The sequence below is a fragment of the Galeopterus variegatus genome, unplaced genomic scaffold (genome assembly GCF_000696425.1).
Source record: "Galeopterus variegatus unplaced genomic scaffold, G_variegatus-3.0.2 Scaffold549, whole genome shotgun sequence".
Taxonomy (NCBI): Eukaryota; Metazoa; Chordata; class Mammalia; order Dermoptera; family Cynocephalidae; genus Galeopterus; species Galeopterus variegatus.
Window position 1 is genome coordinate 532,859 of NW_007726660.1, and position 22,735 is coordinate 555,593.

At 40.3% G+C, this 22,735-nt stretch overlaps 1 protein-coding gene across 4 annotated transcripts in view; it reads left to right on the plus strand.

The window, feature by feature from the left end:
* PPP6C (protein phosphatase 6, catalytic subunit) overlaps positions 1-22,735 on the plus strand; it is a 33,198-nt gene that overhangs the window by 6,639 nt on the left and 3,824 nt on the right. For 2 of the 4 annotated variants that reach the window (XM_008569972.1, XM_008569970.1), the window contains exons 2-6: positions 11,383-11,478; positions 18,394-18,459; positions 19,647-19,788; positions 21,398-21,477; positions 21,658-21,867. In XM_008569972.1, the coding sequence (XP_008568194.1) occupies positions 11,383-11,478; positions 18,394-18,459; positions 19,647-19,788; positions 21,398-21,477; positions 21,658-21,867 (594 nt within the window). The remainder of the gene's footprint in view (positions 1-11,382; positions 11,479-18,393; positions 18,460-19,646; positions 19,789-21,397; positions 21,478-21,657; positions 21,868-22,735) is intronic. The other 2 variants (XM_008569973.1, XM_008569971.1) reach the window with 1 other exon arrangement.

Consider the following 22,735-nt stretch of genomic DNA (forward strand, 5'->3'; position numbering starts at 1 on the left):
GTTGCCCATGCTTTTGGGGTCACATTCATAAAGTCTGTGTCGAGCCCTATTTCCTGAAGTGTTTCTCCTATGTTTTGTTTAATAAGTTTTATTGTTTCAGGGTGTATATTTAATTCTTTAATCCATTTTGAGTTGACTTTAGTGTATGGTGAAGGGTGTGGGTCTAGTTTCATTCTCCTGCATATGGATATCCGGTTATCCCAGCACCATTTGCTGAAGAGGCAGTCCCGACCCCAGTGAATAGGCTTGGTGCCTTTGTCAAAGATCAGATGGCAGTAAGTGTGTGGGTTGATTTCTGGATTCTCTATTCTATTCCATTGATCAGTGTGTCTGTTTTTATGCCAGTACCATACTGTTTTGGTTATTATAGCTTTGTAGTATAGCTTAAAGTCAGGTAGTGTTATGCCTCCAGCTTTATTTTTTTTGCTCAGCATTGCTTTGGCGATCAAGATCTAGCTTAGATGTCACTCCTTCCATGTAGGGCTCCTGGATTCCACAGTCAGAATTGATTAGCAATGGTTAGAATTTATATAGCTAGTAATGGTTTTTAGAGCACCTTCATGTCCATTTTGTCATTTATACAATCTTTGTGATAAGCTAAACAGATGTCAGAGCCAGGACTTGGTGAGGTTTAAGTGATTTTTGCCACAGTGACTCAGCAGAGCATATATCTGAATTATTTGATGTTTTTAAATTCTTGTTCTTTCCTTCCTACACTGACATTGCTTTGCCCCATAGCACTTTATTGCTCCATTCTACCACATAGAGTGTTCAGTCTTCTATGATGGCAAATATTTGTCTCCCTCATTAGACTGCAAGCCTCTTGAAGGCCAAGATCATTCCTTGTTTATTTTTGTATTTTCTACAGTTTTAGAACATTGCCTTGTATGTGCTAGACAATCAGTAAAGGTTTGTTGAATCAAATTGTACACTGCTTTACAACAAACATTAAATGGCTTATTGTATCAAGTACTGTTTCTTTGGGAGCCAGGGCTAGAATCAGATACTTCTCTCTCAGTATAGTAAGGGAGATAGAGAGGTAGTCAAATGATCATTTTACAGTGTGGGAGGTGCTGTAATAGAGGGCTGCCCAGGGTGTTGGCAAGCATAGAAGAAGTAGCATCTAACTCTGGAGTCAGAGGTGGTTTTACAAAGGAGAAGCAATGGGAGAGTGAGCAGAATTCAGGTAGACAAAACAGGGAGGAAAGAACATGCAAGCAGAATAAATACCATGTGCAATAGTATAGCATAATCTGAAAGAACATTGCTGGTTTGGGGAATGCTGTACATTGAATGTCTCCCCACCCCCAAAAAAACTTAATCCCCACTGTGACAGTGTTAAGAGAATGGGAAATCCTATTTTGGTAATTGAATGGTGGGGCCTTGAAGAGATGATTAGATTGTGAGGAACATGCGTAAGTAAATAGATTAATCCATTGATGGTTTAATTGTGGTCATGGGCATGGTTCTGAGGGCTTTAAAAGGAGGAGCGAGGAGTTAGTTCCCTTTCTTGCTTCTGACTTTCTCACAATGTGATACCCTGTGTTGCTGAAGTCACCACCAAAGAAGGCCCTCACCAGATGTATTCCCTGGAGTTTGGATTTCCCAGCACCTGAAAATGTAAGCAATAAATTTAGTTTTCTTTTTTCTTTTTTTTTTTTGTCTTTTTCATGACTGGTAAGGGGATCGCAACCCTTGGTGTGGTGTTGCCCACACCACGCTCAGCCAGTGAGCACACTGGCCATTCCCATATAGGATCCAAACCCGCGGCGGGAGCATTGCTTCGCTCCCAGCGCCGCACTCTCCCGAGTGCGCCACGGGCTCGGCCCTAAATTTAGTTTTCTTACAAATTACTCAGTTCCAGGTATTTTGTTATAAGCAACAGAAATGGAATAATACAGGGAACTGGAAGTAGTTTGGTGTGGCTGGGGGTGATGCTGGGGAAGACAGGCAGAGGCCAAATCATGGAAAACTGGGCTGATAAACTTGGATTTTTATCTTTTAGGTGATATATAAGCACTTTGAAATGTTTTTATGTTGGGGCCGGCCCGTGGCTCACTCGGGAGAGTGCGGTGCTGATAACACCAAGGCCCCGGGTTCGGATCCCATATAGGGATGGCCGGTTCGCTCACTGGCTGAGCGTGGTGCTGACAACACCAAGTCAAGGGTTAAGATCCCCTTACCGGTCATCTTTTAAAAAAAAAAAAAAGAAATGTTTTTATGTTTTAGGGAAAAACAAATACTGTGACTTTTTCATATTAAGATATAGCTAACTAAAAGGAAAAGTTGATTTAAAGAAAACTATTACAGGGATACACTTGTGTATGGTAGGAATATGACAAAATCATAAAGATGATATCTGAATGGAGTTTGGGAAACATTGCCATAGGAGGAGTGCTCTTGAGAGATTTTATTTATTTATTTATTTATTTATTTATTTATTTATTTATTTTTTAAGAAGATGACCGGTAAGAGGATCTCAACCCTTGGCTTGGTGTTGTCAGCACCACGCTCAGCCAGTGAGCAAACCGGCCATCCCTATATAGGATCCGAACCCGCGGCCTTGGTGTTATCAGCACCGCACTCTACCGAGTGAGCCACGGGCCGGCCCTGAGAGATTTTATTTATTTATCTATTTGTCTGTCTGTCTATATATTTATTTATTTATTTGGTGGCTGGCAGGTATGGGGATCCAAACCCTTGACTTTGGTGTTATAACAGTGCTCTCTAACCAATTGAGCTAAATAGCTAGTCCTCTTGAGGGATTTTTAAGGACAGTGACTGTAGGTTATAGAAATATTATTCTGGCAGCATTGTGGACCATGGATTAGAATGGGATAAAAATGTCATAGAAGCAGTAGGCCAGGTGACACATGAGAGCCTGAAGTAAGCCAGTGACAAGTGATTGTGGTGTTGGAGAGGAACTGGAGAAGGTATAATAATAGCAACTGTTGACAGATTAGGTCTAGGTTATGAAGGAGAGAGGAGTACAGTATAATCTGTTAGTTTCTGTCAAGGATTACTTACAAACTACCATAACTAGATTAAGGAAGGCAGGGAGTTTGCTTTTGGCTGTATTGAGTTTGAGATGCTTCCAAGTTAAGACATTGAGGTAGAGATGTGAAGAAGACCTGTGTTGCATACACAGGTATCAGTTAGGCAGTTAGGCAACATTTATTGATTGCCAAATGTGCTCCAAACACTATTCTGATAGTATCAAAGTCAAGAGTAAAGGTCTAGACTGGTGGTTCTCAGTTGGGGATGGTTTTGTCCCCCAGGGGATATTTGGCAATGTCTGGAGACATTTTTAGTTGTCACAGCCAGAGGGGTACTATGGGTATCTAGTAGGTGTAGAAGCCAGAGATGTTGTTTGACATCCTATAGTGCACAGGACAGCAGCCCTCCACAACAAAGAAATAGTAGTGCAATGGTTGAGAAACTCTGGTCTAGCCTGAAGATACAGATACTATCTTCTGGATTGTAAGGGTGTGAATATCATTGTCATCTCAGATTCCTATTCCTTACTGCCAGTGATTTGTATTATACTAGAGACTGTATACCAAGGCTGTGTAAAATATAATTTTAGATAGATCTTTATTTCTTTAGCTAAGGGTAAAGAAATACCAGTATGTAAAAGTATATATAGGAAATAATATATTTTATTTTATTTTATTATTATTATTTTTTTAAAAGATGACCGGTAAGGGGATCTTAACCCTTGACTTGGTGTTGTCAGCACCACGCTCAGCCAGTGAGCGAACCGGCCATCCCTATATGGGATCCGAACCCGGGGCCTTGGTGTTATCAGCACCACACTCTCCCGAGTGAGCCACGGGCCGGCCCGGAAATAATATATTTTAGATAGCAAGATCAGCTAAACAAAGAATTAAAAAAATTTAGAATCTAGTGTATTTGAGGGGCAAGAGAGAACAGGGAGACAGAAGCAGAGAATAGAATGGAACTGTGAACAAGTTTCTCGAGGGAAACGTAGGGAAGAGAAATAGGATCTCTAAGAATGGAGGCCACAAATCCCTTTATGTTCAAGGATTAGGAATTCATTTGACATGATGGGGAGAGAAGGGTGTAGTTTGCCCTAAATTTGGAATAAGATTGAGAATCTTGCCTCAGTGACTGTTTTTAGGAAAAGCCACCTTTCCTACAAACCAAGCAGCAGAACAAAGCTGTGAAGGGTCTGGGAGGAGAGGGGCATGTGTCTTGCCCAGGGCAAGGCTGGGTTCTGTGAGGCCACTGTATGTGTAGTTGCCTGACCTACATAAGGTTTATACTGAGATTTCGTAGACTTTTCTTATTTTTGTGTGTGTTTGATATGAACTTGTCAAGCTACTGCTGAACGGAAGAGATGAGAGGCAATGGTTTTGGCTTAGAGACATAGCTCTCTAAACCTCAGTTGGGATGTGCAGAAGTGGGAGTCACAGGAGGCAGCTATAATTTTACTCTAGTTAGCATGCGGGGCTCCAGTTGAAGGATGCTGTCTAAGACACTCAGCCTTTGAGACTGACAGGATTTCACAGAGTCGTTCTACAGTTTATGGTCCACCATTAGTTTCAGGTCAGCATGGGAGTATGGGCCACTCACCATGGGTGACTTGCAGTTCAGGAGGCATGATGGGCTAGGAGAGCCAGTAACATGTGGGTACAAATTCTGGCACATTGAAATATGGTAACCATGAAGTCCTTCAGGAGTTTGTGTTGTGATTAGTTTCAACGTGTTAACTAAATGTATTTCACTTTGTTTCAAAAAGGATGTAGGTGGTTTATAAAGAGGCACTGAGTATATAGCAAGATAAATTACATTCAGAATAAATAAGAAAAATGAGACAGAGAAAATAAAGATAGGAAACCAAGATGGAACTAGCAGTAAAAGTAATAGTAGTATGTCAGGGCTGGCCAATTTGCTGACTTCGGAGAGCATGGTGCTGATAACACCAAAATCAAGGGTTTGGATCCCATACTGGTCAGCTGCCAAAAAAAAAAAAAAAAAAAAAAGAAGAGAGAGAATAGCATGTAAAATAAAAGTTATGATGACCAGGCTACCTCGTAGAGATTAGGCCCTAAGCTTTCTAGGAGCCTACAGAAAGAAGGAAGCCGATCAATTAAAAAAAATTCACAAAGTCTGTAAGATGATAAAAACAAACAAACTTTGCAGGGAAATCACATCTATCGCTGATACAGGGAGCAGAGAGACATTATTCCCCAGGGTCCTCCTTAAAGGTATTTAATCACAAAATCCTGTGTATAGTCTGGTTATGTCTACATAGTGACAAGCTCTAAAGAGGATCGTTTCCTATGTCTCTCACATTAAAGTACAGTTTGGGAAAAAGCATTTGAGAAAGTAGGGCAGTATAATGGAGAGGGAGGACAGGCCTCTCTAGAGGACAGTCTGGCTTAATTCAGGGTGGAGTTCACAGTAGTTTTTTTTTTGTTTGAGTAGTATTTTAATAACTGATCTTTATAGGAGTATGCGGAGTGGAACCCCCCAAGTTTATAGGTAACAATTTCCTGAGAGTGGGCAAACTGAGAGATCAACATTGTAGGAAATAGAGAACATTTCTTTCCCAGAGATACATTGTGGAAAGAAGAATGGAAGGTGAGCTTCTTTGGAGACTTGTGTTAAGGGGAAAATATTCAAATTGTATTTATGGTATGGGCTCTGACTCTCACTGATGAAAGTTAGGCCTGTTCTTAAAAGATGTGCAATCTGAAAGGGAATGTGGTTGGGATGAGTGACTGATGACATGCAGGCCTCATGGGAACAGACTTGGAAACAAACAGAAAACTTTGCCCACTCTTGTACAAATTACAGCAAAGTATTTCTACAGATACCTTGGTGGAATTCTTTGAAGAGGTTTGGTGAGGGTACCTGAAAAAATATTGCAGATACTAATTGAACAAGTCATTATACCTAAGGAAGGTGGGTAAGGTCCTGAGATAGGTGCATACTTTAAAGCATCACTGTATTTAAAAAATTTTTTTAAATTGTATATAGTATCAGAAAAAAAATATTTTCAATGTATTGCTGCTATGAAGCTAAGCTAAAAAAAATAGTTTTTTATTCTGGCAAGATGAAGAGAGTGAAGTGGTGATGAAAAACTATAAAAAATATATAGGCCAAACATAGAAATATTCACTAGTTACCTGGCATATTTGTGCTTTGGAACTACCCTTAACCTAGATGGAAGTGAGTTCAGGTAAAAACAACAACAACAACAACAAAAAACCAAATAGGTTGAAAACTTTGGATGTTAATTACTATAAAAATATTAAAAATTTATATATCAGATCTGATGGATTATTGATAGAACTAGGATGCTGTACAACACTGATCTTTGGAAATTGACTTGAGCCTTCTATCTACAAGGACTGAATTTGAGTGGCTATGGTTAAAGTGGTAATTTTTTTTTTAATAGGTAATACATATTTTTCTTTCTTTTTAAAAAAGTGATTAGTGACTGGGTGTGGGTGTAGGGAAGTGGGGACTGACTGCAAATAGGTATATGGAGTTTCCTTTTGGGGTGATGAAAATGTTCTAAAATTGGTTATGGTGAGAGTTGCCCAACACTGTGAATATACTAAAAACCATTGAATTTTGCACTTTAAAGAGGTGAGTTGTATGGTATGTGAATTATATCTCAGTAAAATTGTTTTCAAAAAAATCATACTCCTGCTTCTCCACCCTCCAAACCAAACCCAAAGAAATAAAAACAATTTTGCTCATGAAAGTAACGGATAAACTGGACTTCATTAAAATTTAAAACATTTGTTCTGTGAAAGATTCTGTCACGAGAATGAGAAGATAAGCCACAGACTAGGAGAAAATATTTGCAAAAGACATACCTAGGGCCGGCCCGGTGGCGCACTGCGCTAGTGCGCCGCTTGGGAAGCGCGGCTGCGCTCCTGCCGAGGGTTCGGATCCCACATACAGACCGGTTCCCGCTCACTGGCTGAGCGAGGCACGGGGGCAACACCGAGGGTTGCGATCCCGTTGCCGGTCCCGGTCCGGTACGGGGGCGACACTAAGGGTTGCGATCCGTTGCCGGACACGGAAAAAAGACAAAAAAAAAAAAAAAAAAAAAAAAAAAAAAAAGACATACCTAATAAAGGACTTTTCCAAAATATACAGAGAACTCTTAAAATTCAGCACTAAGAAAGTGAACAATCATATTAAAAAATGGGCAGAAGACACCTCAGCAAAGAAGATGTACAGACGATAAGTAAGCATATGAAAAGGTGCTCTACATCACATGTCATTCAGAAAATAGGAATTAGGGCCGGCCCGGTGGCGCACTGGAGAGTGCGCCGCTTGGGAGCACGGTGGCACTCCCGCTGAGGGTTCGGATCCCATGTGGAGACCGGTTCCCGCTCACTGGCTGAGTGCGGTGCGGGGGCAACACCGAGGGTTGCGATCCCGTTGCCGGTCAGTAAAAAAAAAAAGAAAGAAAGAAAGAAAATATGAATTAAATAACAATGAGTTACCACTACACATCTGTTAAAATGGCCAACATCAAGAACACTGACAACACCAAATGCTGATGAAATTGTGTAGCAACAGGAACTCTCTTTCCTGATGGGAATGCAAAATTGTATAGCCACTTTGGGAGACAGTTTGGCAGTTTCTCACAAAACTAAACATACTCTTACCTATCTAAGTAATGACTATTTCCATCCCTGCAGTTGCTTAGGCCAAAAGCCTCAAGTCATCTTTGGTTCCCTTCTTTCCCTTAACACCCTGTATCCAGTTGGTTATAAATCTAGTGGATGCTGCCTTCAGAAAACATCTGGCATCTGTCCACTTGTCACCATTTCTTACTTTTACTACCCTGGTCCAAGGCAGTATTAACTTTTACTTAGATTATTGTAGAAGCCACCTAACCGCTCTTCCTGCTTTTGTCTTTGCCCATTACCTACCCTTGTCTCCCTCTTCCCTGATAGTCTTTTCTTTCTTTTCTTTCCTTTTTCCTTCCTTCCTTCCTTCCTTCCTTCCTTCCTTCCTTCCTTCTTTCCTTCCTTCCTTCCTTTTTCTTTCTTTCTATTTACTTATTTATTTTCTGCCAGTACTTCATTTTCAACACAGTAAATTTAAGATTATGTCAGTCTTTTACGTGTAAGGACCTGGGCTTCTACTGAGTGTAACAGTAAACCATTAATTAATAATAATTTAATAGTATAATGTCCTAATGTTCACCCCCAATGACCTAAACAATTCTGTGGCACTTTCCTGTTTTTCTCCTTATTCAGTCCACTCTAACCACACCAGCTTTGATCTTGTTTCTCAAACACAAACATGCTTCATGTCAGGGCTTTTTGTGTTTATTTTTTTCTGCCTGCAGTACTGTGCCCCCATAGCCTTGCCTCCTTCAGATTTTGCTCAAAAGTCACTTTATCGGTAAGGTTTCCATGCTCTCCCTATTTAAAATAACAGCCTCCTCTCTACCCCTGGCACTCATATCTCTTTTACAGTGCATCAGTTTTCTCCATAGCTTTTATTACTATCTGATAAATTACTATATACATTTTACTTATTTGTCTCTCGTCCTATTAGACTGTAAGCCCCTTGAGAGCAGCGCTTTTAGTCTGTTTGGTCATTGCTATTTCCTTTGTGTCTAGAACAATTCCTGGTAACATATTAGGCACTAAATAAATACTTGTTGCATTGAACAACTAAATATTCAAGGTAGTATAGTGGAAAGAGGTAGGAAACCTGGATTCCAGATCTGTCACTAAGATTAAGTAGCTTTATGACCTAAATCTCTGTGAGTCTTAGTCTTACCATCTGGGTCAAGAGAGAAGTTTAGCATAGGAGATTTTTAATGCAAACCAGAATTTTATAACTGAGGGAACCTTAGAGACAATCTTTCATTGTAAAGTTAAGGCTCAGAGTTTAGAAACATTGTTTCTCTCACCAGTATCCACTCCTGTTATAAATAATGGATGTATTATATGGCAGGACTATGGATTTGTTTTGAAGCATCTGGGAGTTGTGGGAAATTCAACCCAAGAAGGAGCTAGCTACACAGGGCCAGAAGGATCTCAGGCCAAAAGGAAAGAAAACCTTATCTCAGGCCAAAAGGAAAGAAAACCTTATCTTTGAGGTGCTATTTGAAGATCAGGAATTTATCCCAGGGGGCCGGCCCGTGGCTCACTCGGTAGAGTGCGGTGCTGATAACACCAGGGCCACGGGTTCGGATCCCATATAGGGATGGCCAGTTTGCTCACTGGCTGAGCGTGGTGCTGACAACACCAAGCCAAGGGTTGAGATCCCCTTACCGGTCATCTTTGAAAAGAAAAAAAAAAAAAAGGAATTTATCCTAGGAATAAAGACAAACCATTTGATGTTGAAGTTTTCTGTTTTGTTGTCTGATATATAGGAAATAAATAGCTCTATTTTCCCTTATTTTCTTCTGGGGGCCCCTTTTCATCTTTCTCTCCCTGCCATTGTGAGTTCTCTTCTATGCTTGCCTCTGTACAAAATATTGTAGCTATTTATAACTGTGTCTCTCATATATTAAAGAGATTGTAGCATTTAGATTTCTTAATATTTAAATTATTTTCAGGGGCCGGCCTCGTGGTGCACTCGGGAGAGTGCGGCGGTGGGAGCACAGTGGCGCTCCCGCCCCGGGTTCGGATCCTATATAGGGATGGCAGGTGCGCTCACTGGCTGAGCGCAGTGCAGACGACACCAAGCCAAGGGTTGCGATCCCCTTACCGGTCACAAAAAGGATAAAAAAAAAAAATTTTTTTTTTTTATCCTTTTTGTGACCGGTAAGGGGATCGCAACCCTTGGCTTGGTGTCGTCTGCACTGCGCTCAGCCAGTGAGCGGGAACCGGCCTGTATGTGGGATCCGAACCCTCGGCGGGAGCGCTGCCACGCTCCCAAGCGGCGCACTGTAGCAGTGTCCCACCGGGCCAGCCCTGTCTCCTAGAACTTTTTTCTCTCTTTTTTTTTTTTTCGTGTCCGGCAACGGATCGCAACCCTCAGTGTCGCGCCCGTACCGGACCGGGACCGGCAACGGGATCGCAACCCTCGGTGTTGCGCCCGCACCTCGCTCAGCCAGTGAGCGGGAACCGGCCTGTATGTGGGATCCGAACCCTCGGCGGGAGCGCTGCCACGCTCCCAAGCGGCGCACTGTAGCAGTGTCCCACCGGGCCAGCCCTGTCTCCTAGAACTTTTTTCTCTCTTTTTTTTTTTTTCGTGTCCGGCAACGGATCGCAACCCTCAGTGTCGCGCCCGTACCGGACCGGGACCGGCAACGGGATCGCAACCCTCGGTGTTGCGCCCGCACCTCGCTCAGCCAGTGAGCGGGAACCGGCCTGTATGTGGGATCCGAACCCTCGGCGGGAGCGCTGCCACGCTCCCAAGCGGCGCACTGTAGCAGTGTCCCACCGGGCCAGCCCTGTCTCCTAGAACTTTTTTCTCTCTTTTTTTTTTTTTCGTGTCCGGCAACGGATCGCAACCCTCAGTGTCGCGCCCGTACCGGACCGGGACCGGCAACGGGATCGCAACCCTCGGTGTTGCGCCCGCACCTCGCTCAGCCAGTGAGCGGGAACCGGCCTGTATGTGGGATCCGAACCCTCGGCGGGAGCGCTGCCACGCTCCCAAGCGGCGCACTGTAGCAGTGTCCCACCGGGCCAGCCCTGTCTCCTAGAACTTTTTTCTCTCTTTTTTTTTTTTTCGTGTCCGGCAACGGATCGCAACCCTCAGTGTCGCGCCCGTACCGGACCGGGACCGGCAACGGGATCGCAACCCTCGGTGTTGCGCCCGCACCTCGCTCAGCCAGTGAGCGGGAACCGGCCTGTATGTGGGATCCGAACCCTCGGCGGGAGCGCTGCCACGCTCCCAAGCGGCGCACTGTAGCAGTGTCCCACCGGGCCAGCCCTGTCTCCTAGAACTTTTTTCTCTCTTTTTTTTTTTTTCGTGTCCGGCAACGGATCGCAACCCTCAGTGTCGCGCCCGTACCGGACCGGGACCGGCAACGGGATCGCAACCCTCGGTGTTGCGCCCGCACCTCGCTCAGCCAGTGAGCGGGAACCGGCCTGTATGTGGGATCCGAACCCTCGGCGGGAGCGCTGCCACGCTCCCAAGCGGCGCACTGTAGCAGTGTGCCACCGGGCCAGCCCTGTCTCCTAGAACTTATTGTCTGTGTAGCCAGGGAGGGAGTTTGCATTTTGGAGTAGTCATTATATCATTCTATGCATTAGGAACTGTATGTGAAGCAAATCTAACCCCAAAATCATCACAGGGAAGTCTCCTCTTCTATCAGAATGTATACGTAGTCTTTCTAAGTATTAGTCCTTGTATTTTTTGTATTTGATCCTTAGTTTTAATATTGTCGTAAAAGTGTGCATTTTTTTCCTCTTCTTTCAGAGGCTATGTGACTATGTTTGTGACCTCCTCTTGGAAGAGTCAAATGTTCAGCCAGTATCAACACCAGTAACAGTGTGTGGAGACATACACGGACAGGTAAAATTTCTTGAGCAGATTTTTAGTTTTTGTACCGTTCATGGTCCCTGTGTGTTTCTGTTTGTGCTGCAAAGTTTTTTAAACAATAACAACAACAAAAAAACCCAGCTGGAGGTTAGCTAGGTTGCCTCAGTCTCTGTGACAGTAATAATTCCTGGTTTATCATTCTGGTGAATAAAAGCAGCAGTCAAATTATTCATGGAGTTTGTTGAATTAGACTTTCAAAGTGAATAGAATACAACATTATTCTTTGGAATGGTGGGGAGGGGGGTCAGTTGGAGGATATGAAACACAAACGTGAACTGCTCATAGTAATTATGATTAATAGGAGATGTTTTGGTTTTAGGCACTTTTTTCTATTCATTCATTCTATTTATTTCATATATTGTTGAAAATTTATCATTTTTTTTTAGTGGGAATGAGAATAGCAAAGATTCAGAAAAGTAAAATTGTTGGTGCATGATTTCACAGTAGATCACTGATAGAATGAAATGAAAAAGATTTAGTTCATTTTTTTGTCTACCGGGTTGGGTTTTTTTTCTACCCATGGTGGGAGGGTAGGGCAGTTTCCAGTAAAGACTGGAAAACCTGCTAGACACATTTCCAAAGAGCTGGGTGTTTGTTTGTTTGTAAGAATTTCAAAACAGTGAGGGGAGAGGCACATCTCATTTTTAGACTCTACTGTCAGTGTTTGGCCTAGTTGGAAACCTTATGTATATTTGTAGAATTTTTTTTTTTACTGGGAAATGAAAGCTGAACAGATCACTCATGGCCTGCTATATGCATACGTTGTAGTTGGGGATATAAGACCTATAGTACGGGGCTGGCCCGGTGGCGCACTGCTACAGTGCGCCGCTTGGGAAGCGCGGCGGCGCTCCCACCGAGGGTTTGGATCCCACATACAGACCGACCGCTCACTGGCTGAGCGAGGTGCGGGAGCAACACCGAGGGTTGCGATCCCGTGGCCGGTCCCGGTCCGGTACGGGCGTGATACTGAGGGTTGCGATCCGTTGCCGGACACGAAAAAAGACAAAAAGGAAAAAAAAAAAAAAAGACCTATAGTACATTGTGAACGATATAGTATTTATGAATGCCAGCAGATCTTATTGTCATCTGTGCCATTTCCCTGCCTTACATATAACTGCATAAGGAGCAGAAATGTGTGTAAATTGGCTCTGATTAGGGGCTGCTCCATGGGTAAAGTTCTGTTTTGGCTACTTACATGGCTGTTTTCTTTTTGGTTTTTCATGGTGTTTTCTGGATGGTTGAGGTTATAATAAATCTGACATCTGCATGTCTTCAGTTCCTAAATAGAGGCCCCATTATGTCATCTTTGATCTGTTAAAATTATAGTTGTCAAGAGTAGACTTTAAGAATGGATTTCTTAAAATCTCCATGTAACTTCTCTCCAAAAGTGTATTTTGCTAACATAAAGGATCTTAATACAAGCAGTACCTTAATTTCTAAAAACCGAAATAAGCCAAATAATATTTTCCCCTGGTTATAATATTAAAATTGAGGGGTTACTTGTCTTATCAAGAACTTTTTAATACATGAATTGAAGCTATGATCAAAGGTCAGGAAGTTAGAGACAACCTCAAACTAGAATAAATTTTAAATCATAAAATTGTACTTCTATATTACATATACCTTCAGTCAAATGTACAATTCCTAACATTTGTCTTGTGTTTCAAGATTAACAATGTGCTTTTTCACATATTCTATGTCAAATTTTTTCAGAGTCCTATGAGATAGGATCTTTTTATAGAGAATGAAACTGAGACTGAAAGATTGAAGAATTAGCCCAAATTCATTTAGCCACTAAAGGGCAGAGCTGAGATTTGAAACTTATCTGGGTTCCAGTTGCACGTATTATTTTAAGACTACCACCAAACTGTGAACACTGTTTCTCTGTACTTGCTAATCAAAAACATCGGATTTAAGCCTCTAAACATCTCCTGACTAATTAAATCGAATGTAAGATGCATCCTTTGGGACTTATGCAGTTGTCTTCCCCTTGAGGTAATTCTGGAATTGCAGGATTGGGTTATGAGTATGAATAAACATGTTCGTGAGCACATTGTGCTGAGAAGCACTGAAGCAGTGTAATCTAGTCAGGAGATTATAGACTTCAGTGTCAGACACAGCTTGGTTTAAATCCTGGCTTGACCACATACTTGCTATGTAAGAAGCCACTTCAGGTCACTCAAAAATTCTCTGCCTGTGGACCCTTGGTTCCCTAAAATGGTACAAATGCAACGGAGGACAAAACTGCTGGTGCCTCAACATGAACAAGGGAGTGGCACCAGATTATGCTGGTTGTCATTGTACTCTTCACCAGTGTGCATGCATAGTAAAATAAAATGACAGTTTTGCTTAAGAATGGACTTGGTAAAGAAGTAAATATTATTAATTTTATTAACTCTCAACCCTTGAATATCTTGCAAATAGTCTGTATGATGAAATGTGAAGTATGCATAAAGCATATCTGTTTCATACCAAAGAAAGGTTCACTCAAGGAAAAGTACTTGTGCAATTCTATGTAGTGAGCTGAAGGAGTTGCTTTTTTATGGAACACTATTTTTCCTTGAGAGAATGAATGACAAACTGTGGTTATTCAGACTCAGGTATTTGGCAACCATTTTTGCAAAAGTGAAAGAAGTGAGCCAGTCACTTCAATGAAAACAGTTGATAGTATTTGTTGCCAATAACAAAATTTGAGTTTGCTAGTGAAAAATTGGAATTTTGGAAAATTTGAGCTCACCACCTTGAGACTAAAAGTTTCGGTTAAAGACTTTTCTGATGAGGCGAATGGTGATGTTAATGAATAGAGTTTTTTGGTGATGGATAATGAAATGTCATTTCCATTTTCCAAATAACTAGTGGATAATCCACTCAAAATGTGAAATAAACCAGTCAGTCTAACAGAGTATGAAGATATCACTGATGTGGTTTCAGATTTCATATTGTGATTAAACTTTAAGTTTTTTTTTTTTTTTCCTTTTTGTCTTTTTTTCATGATCGGCAACGGATCGCAACCCTCAGTGTTGCGCCCGTACTAGACCGAGACCGGCAACGGGATCGCAACCCTCGGTGTTGCCCCCGCACCTCGCTCAGCCAGTGAGCGGCCAGTCTGTATGTGGGATCCGAACCCTCGGCGGGAGCGCCGCTGCACTTCCCAAGCGGCGCACTGTAGGAGTGCGTCACCGGGCCGGCCCAAAACTTTAAGTTTTTTAACTGCCACTTGTTTAGTTTTGGTATACTATTAAAAGAAAAATATGCACAATTACCTGAAAAGTTATTGAAATACTTCTCCCTTTGGTAAATGCATATCTTTGCAAAGCTGGATTTTCTTCCTATACTTTACTCAGTATATCCCAATAAATTGAATGCAGAGGCAGGTTATGAGACTCCAGCCAAGTTCTATTTAGCCAACATTAAAGAGATTTGCAAAAAGGTAAAGTGATGCCAGTTCTCTTCTCAATATATTTTTGTTTTGTTTTAGAAAAAATAGCTTATTTTTTATTAAAATGTTTGTTACTATTCAATGGCTCTGTTATTGATTTTTAAAAATTAATTCAAATATTTTTTAAAATTCTTAGTTTTAATTTCTAATATGGTAAATACTGAATTATATAATCTACATGAACAAAAGCTTTTTGGGGACCTCCAGTTTTTAAGACCACGAATGAGTCTTGAATCCAAAAAGTTTGAGAACTACTGAGCTGGTGGCTGTTTCCTTGCCTCTGATAATGGAATAAAATCTGCTTCTCAGGATTGTTTTTGGTTGAGAATAAGAACATTTACAGATTGCCTGGGATATGAAAAACATATAATAGATAATAGATAATATTTGTGAAATAACATGGGCTTCCATTACTGTAGGATGAAGGTAATTGTCTGCATACACTCTCAGTGTAGGATGAAGGTAATTGTCTGTACACGTTTATTATATGAATGAATTTTGGAAACTTCTGATATAGAGTAGGAACTATGGGTCCTTGAAGCAGAATATGTAATCATCTGTTTATCTGAAGGGCAAATAGAAATTTAAAGCTTTTGTTCAAGAACAGATTTCTATAAACATTAACAGAATAGTTTAAGGGCACCCACTCTTCCCCATTACTTTCGTAAAAGCAACTGACTTATAAAAATTTTAATGTTTCCTTTCTGACTTTGTGTGTTTACATATTCAATTTCTTTTGGTTTTGGTGCTGATAGCACCAGGGTCAATGATTCAATCCCTGTACTGGCCAGCCCCCAACAAAAAGTGACTTAGGTGTAATAGAATTACTGCAAAGTAGGTTTACAGTTTAAAAAGAGCAATAGTGAGATGGGGGATTTGTAATCATCTTTTTATAAAGAAAAAAAAGGAAATAAATTTGTGTTCCATTCTTTTCCCTAATCATTTTTCCATTTTGCTACATAGTTTTCATCATAAATATTATTTGTGACCACACAAGGTCCTTGAGTTGTTAGATCATAATTTAAAATATTCCCTTATGTTAGTCATGAAAGCTGTTTCTTTTGTTATTATAAATGATGTCATAACACTTTACGTTTACATAACATTTGTTTTTTTTTTCCCTTTAGGATGTGATATAGTTACAGAAGTGGAATTACTATAAACATTTTAATTGGTTTTGAAATGTTTCAACAGATTGCTTTCTGAAAAGTGAAAAGATTATGACTATATTATGGGAAGATATATATGTGTATGTTTCTTTTTTACTGCTCATACTGTATATATATAAATTATATTTGATACATCACACACACACACACACACACACATACCATGCACCCCCCATATATACCTCTGTGGAGTGAGAAGTATATTCTCTTCACAGTTTTATTAGTCCTTTTTGTGTTGCTATAACAGAATACCTGAGACTGGTGATTTATAAAGAAAATGAAATTTATTGCTTACAGTTTCTAAGGCTAGGAAGTCCAAAGTCTATCTGGTGGTGGCAACAGTGACTCAGGGATCTCACATTGCAAAATCATGGAAGCAGAGAGAGCAGAGCAAAGAGAAAGACAGACTCTCCTCTTTTATTTTTATTTATTTTATAAAGATGACCGGTAAGGGGATCTTAACCCTTGACTTGGTGTTGTCAGCACCATGCTCAGCCAGTAAGCAAACCGGCCATCCCTATATAGGATCCGAACCCATGGCCTTGGTGTTATCAGCACCACACTCTCCCTAGTGAGCCACAGGCTGGCCCCCAGACTCTTCTCTTCTTTTAAAGCCCTCAGAACCGTGTCCCTGACTACCCTTTTTAATCCACTTACTACTGCATGGTCCTACAATCTAATCACCTCTTCAAGGCTCCACCTTTCAATTACCATAATAAGATTTTGCCCCCTCTTAACAGTTACAGTGGGGGCTGTTTCTAATACATAGAACTTGAGGGGCACAATTCAACCTTCAGTGAGTTTTGGGGGGACATAATTAACAGTAGAACGGGACAGCAAATTTTTTTTTTTTTTTGTCTTTTTCGTGACCGTTAAGGGGATCACAACCCTTGGTGTGGGGTCGCCCGCACCGCGCTCAGCGAGCGCACCAGCCAGTCCTATATAGGATCTGAACCCGCGGCGGGAGCGTCACCGCGCTCCCAGCGCTGCACTCTCCCGAGTGCTCCATGGGGCCAGCCCGACAGCAAATATTTTGAGCAAATATACTACTTAACTGAAATTGAACAATTGTTTCATTTATTTGCTTGCTAATTTTAAATTTCCTAAGGTTTTTTTTTTTTCAGTCTGAGAAGTAATGACTTTCCAGACTTTTGAAACATTATTATAAAAGATATTGCCTTATTTCTTTCAGTACTTAACATTTAAATTTCAGTTTTGTTCACTGTGACTAAGTTCCTATACTGTTTTTAGTGTTAGAAGTTTAAGTGGTAATTTCATTTTCAAGTGTAAAAGATAAATGTGTTGGAAATTATTAGTTGTAGTTGGTGTAGTATATTATAGTCAGTTCTCTTAATCCAAAATCTTTTTTTTTTCAAAAAAACTATAAAGTTTTCTTTAGGAATTAGGATTTGGATAATGTAGTTGACTGAACTTTATCAAATGCACAATTTGTCAGTTACCAATTTTCAGTGAAATAGAATATGATGAAATATCTAATTGTTTTTTATGGATCATTGAGAAGACACGGCACAGCTGTGGAACCTGAGGGTACACACACGCCTGCAACTCTAGAGCATAGGAAGGTAGCTCAGTCTGCTCTGTGTGACACTGTGCAGTGTCGTGTAAATTCATTTTTTAAAAAAAAGTTTTACACATTTGTTTCCTTATATATATATATATATTTTTTGTCTTTTTTCCATGTCCGGCAACGGATCGCAACCCTCAGTGTTGCCCCCGTACCGGACCGGGGACCGGCAACGGGATCGCAAGCCTCGGTGTTGCTCCCGCGCCTCGCTCAGCCAGTGAGCGGGAGCCGGTCTGTATGTGGGATCCGAACCCTCGGACGGGAGCGCCGCCGCGCTTCTCAAGCGGCGCACTATCCAGTGCGCCACCGGGCCGGCCCTGTTTCCTTATATTTTGTCTTGTTAAAATAGATGCTGATTATGGGTAGGGTGGTTAGATTAGCTTAATAGGAAGTTAGATAACTGATAAATGATTTCAAAATTCTCAAGAGACAGGTGGGCAAATGTATCGAAGAAAAATTTGAGAGAGGAGAGCCTGTAACTCTAATGATCTAGGAGTGACTTTATGGTGAGTTTTATTCAGTGCTTTCTTTTTAGGCTTGGGAATTGTGTGCTTGGCAGTTTTGCTTACACTTTATTTCTTATAAATGTAAGTATTTGGAGTCCTCTTAACTGTTTCTTTACACATTTCGCTCTCAGTTTTATTTTACTCCCTAACAGGAATTTGTAATCAGTGTATATTGCCTTTCTTTTATAGTTTTATGACCTTTGTGAACTATTCAGAACTGGAGGTCAGGTTCCTGACACAAACTACATATTTATGGTATGTAAACACCAGTGATACCAAGTGCTCATTTAAAATTGAAAGAATATGACTTATTACGTGTAAATTCCATAATAATTTTATTGCCACGTGACAATTTAAATATGTGAAAAGGTGATTCTGCACTTTTCTGCATTTTGCCATTGTCCTCTAGATGAGAATAGTAAAACACTGTACAGATAGGACTTGGTTGTAGCCATTAGCCATGGTTGGGCAAAAAAACAGCCCAGAACCACTGGTTTAAGGCATAAATCTTCAATTTACTGTGATTTTATCAAACTTTTTGAGTCTTCATTTTCATCTCTTATTAATCTATGGATGGACAGCTATACACACATGCACATTTGCCATGAAGGTGGATGTTTGCTTACTTTCCTTTCGGAATGTAATGTTACTATGGAACTTTTTTTTTTTTTTTTAAAGTTTTGAATCCTTCTATGTTTATCCTTTTTTACCGCAAGTTTCTAGGTCACCTTCCTATTCTTTTAGCTGTTTTCCTATTTGTGTAATATTGGCCCAAGTAAAACATTAATGGGAAGTGTAAATAGTACACATCATACGCAGTTGTTAAATACAAAGCTGAACCTGGAACACTTTTATAATTATGGTTGCTTTTACCAAAAAAAAATTTTTTTCTTCAAGTATGCCTCTCTTCTGACACAGTTAAAATGATTTAAAAATTTTATTAAAGTTTGTTCGAAAATTTTGGCCAGCCCATGGCTCACTCGGGAGAGTGCAGTGCTGATAACACCAAGGCCATGGGTTCGGATCCTATATAGGGATGGCCGGTTGGCTCACTGGCTGAGCATGGTGCTGACAACACCAAGCCAAGGGTTGAGATCCCCATACTGGTCATCTTTAAAAAAAAAAAAAATTTTTTTTGGATTCACACGTGAGCTTTTACTAACACCTACTAATGTATGTAATAGAGGTAGAAAGAGTGGTGGTTTTACGCGGAAAATTTTTCAGAGAATCGCACAGCAGATTCCTGTAGTCCTCTCCTACATTAGTAGAAGCAGTTTACTTCCATTTGAATTTTTTGTTAAAGCCCAATTTCCAGATAATTCAGAGTGTAACTGTTAGTTGTTATTTGGGGCTCATGTTTCTGGGTTTGTGCACTTTGATATTATTTTAAAAGAATATTGTACCTATTGTATTGTTTGTAATTGTAAACTTTTACTTCACAGGGTGATTTCGTAGATAGAGGTTACTATAGTTTGGAGACCTTCACTTACCTTCTTGCACTAAAGGCTAAATGGCCTGATCGTATTACACTTTTGCGAGGAAATCATGAAAGTAGACAGATAACACAAGTGTATGGATTTTATGGTAAGACCTTCTGTTTCTCTGATTCTGAATATTATTTTACTTTCCTCTTTGGAAAAAAACCACACAAATCATACATGTGCTTTATGTATTTTTTTCCTGCTTCCTCACTTTTTAACTCACCCACATCCCCCAATTAATTGAAAGTCATACCATGAAAAGAAGACCACTGTTAACTTTTTGGTGTACGTTTTTCTAGATCAGTGCTTCAAAATATAGTTCTCAGTTTATCTCATTGGAATCACCTGGGGTGCTTGTTAAAAATGTAGGTTGCTGGGTCCCACCATAGACCTGCTACTAATCACAATCTTTTGGGGTGGGACCCTAAAATCTGCTAAAGGTGAATGGTCTGCACATTCAAGGTTGAGAGCCCATTCTAGTCTTTGTGTGTGTGTGTGTGTGTGTGTGTGTGTGTGTGTACGTACACTCGTTTTAAAATGGGATTATACCTTTGTTTTTCACTTAATGCTATGTTGTGACTAGCTTTTTCACTTTATTTATGTTATTTTTATTACTACATCATATTATACTGTATGGATGTACCATAATTGATTTAACCAGTCTCTTTAGCATTGGACCTTGGAGTTTTTAAGTTGCTGTTATACACATCATTTTATTGTCACAAAGAGATATAATTTAGAAAATCGTGAGGATTGACTATAATATATAGATTGTCTTCTTTCTTACGTGGTTTTCAGCTACCCTTTAGACAATAGTAGTGTGTCTTTGTTTTTTTTTTTTCCTTCAAAATTAAGGAGAAGCCAAGGAGCAGAACTTCCATGATGTTAATTGAAAGAAGAGATATGTGCCCAGTTAACTACATAAATAGCAGAGAGAGTGTACAATTGGCAATATGTAAGAACCTGATTGGCAGTCTGTCCTCAGTGATGACTACAGGTGTACCTACTAGAGCTCGAGTATTTACTTGCACAATTTGCAGAAAATCTCAGAAGAGACAACGTAGGCTTGAGAAATGTTGAGATAGGAATTACCCATGCTCCTCTAATTAAGGGTCCTCTAATTTGTTTGATTTTATTAATCTGCTGAATAAGGTAGTCATATTAAATAAATTAATCTGTTTGATTGAATTGCGTAGTATTTACAACTACCAAAAACAATGGCTTTGGGTTATGTGAAATTAGTACTTAGTTCTTCCTGATTATAGCATTTTGGCCAATAATTTCAGCTGCCTCTTAGGGTCATTCCTGGAATGAAAGGACCACATCCTTAGGAGATATATATATAGTTAAACACTTGTCTACTTTTGGCTCTATGTGGAGAGCCTACCAAGGCTAAATACGTGTCATAACTTCCTGTCCTGGGGCCGGCCTGTGGCTTACTCGGGAGAGTGCGGTGCTGATAACACCAAGGCCACGGGTTCGGATCCCATATAGGGATGGCCGGTTTGCTCACTGGGTGAGCGTGGTGCTGACAACACCAAGTCAAGGGTTAAGATCCCCTTACCGGTCATCTTTTAAAAAAAAAAACTTCCTGTCCTAGTTTAAGATGAATTTCTGTTGTACTGAAGGCTGCTCTAGTATTGGATATATTGTTTATTTTTATCAGCAGATTCAGAACTTCATTAATGAGAACTCTTCTATTTCTTTCACAGACGAGTGCCAAACCAAATATGGAAATGCTAATGCCTGGAGATATTGTACCAAAGTTTTTGACATGCTGACAGTAGCAGCTGTAAGTTTATAAGAATCTTTTAAAACCTTAAGTATTTTCCTGCCAGTAACACATTACATATTTTTATCTAATTGTCATCTCAATTATATTATATTTAGCATTTATTGATGACTTTAAATATGACTGAGTTTGTTATTATTATTATAATGCATTCAGCTCTTTGTTATCTTTTTTTACTAGTTAATAGATGAGCAGATTTTGTGTGTTCATGGTGGTTTATCTCCTGATATAAAAACACTGGATCAAATTCGAACCATTGAACGGAATCAGGAAATTCCTCATAAAGGAGCATTTTGTGACTTGGTTTGGTCAGATCCTGAAGATGTGGATACCTGGGCAATTAGTCCCCGAGGAGCAGGTTGGCTTTTTGGAGCAAAGGTCACAAATGAGGTAAAGCCAACATTTTTGGAAAAGTGGTTCGTTGGTTGCTAATGAACTACATAAAGAACTATGGTGGCCACAGATAACAAACTTGTAGTCTAGTTTACTCAGACTATGGTGACTATGAATTTCAAATTTCTAGCCTAGTTTATTCATGTATGTCTTTCTTTAATGGTTAAATGAGATCACATAGTGAAAATGCCTACTACTGCATCCAGTTGGTCATATGTGTAAAATAAATGTTCCTTTTCTTTCAAATACTATAGTCAAGTAATAAGATAGCAAGGACAAGATAGGCAACTTTTTGAAGTTCAACTATTTTTAATTAACACACACACACACGCACACACATAAACACACACACAGAGGGATGACCTTATGTTGTGAAGTACTCCAGCATAATGGAGTCAAAGAACTAGGTTCTGATTCTTTTGGTGCCACTTAAATTAGATAAGCTATTTATCTAGTCTGAGCCTCTGTTTTCTTAAGTGCAAAAGAAGGATACAAATCTCTTTCAGAGTTAAAGAAATGAACATACTAAATCCTCAGTAAATGATAGATATTGATAGCAATATATTATTAAACCATAAACAAGGCTCCATTTGCCTAAACTTATTCAAATTATTGGGGCTAATTGTACAATGGGTTCTGTAATCATGAGAACTTTAATATTAACAGGATATGATACTTTATTTAAAAGGTCATTTTCTGGGGCCGGCCCGGTGGCGCACTGGATAGTGCGCCGCTTGGGAAGCGCGGCGGCGCTCCCGCCCGAGGGTTCGGATCCCACATACAGACCGGCTCCCGCTCACTGGCTGAGCGAGGCGTGGGAGCAACACCGAGGTTTGCAATCCCGTTGCCGGTCTCCGGTCCGGTA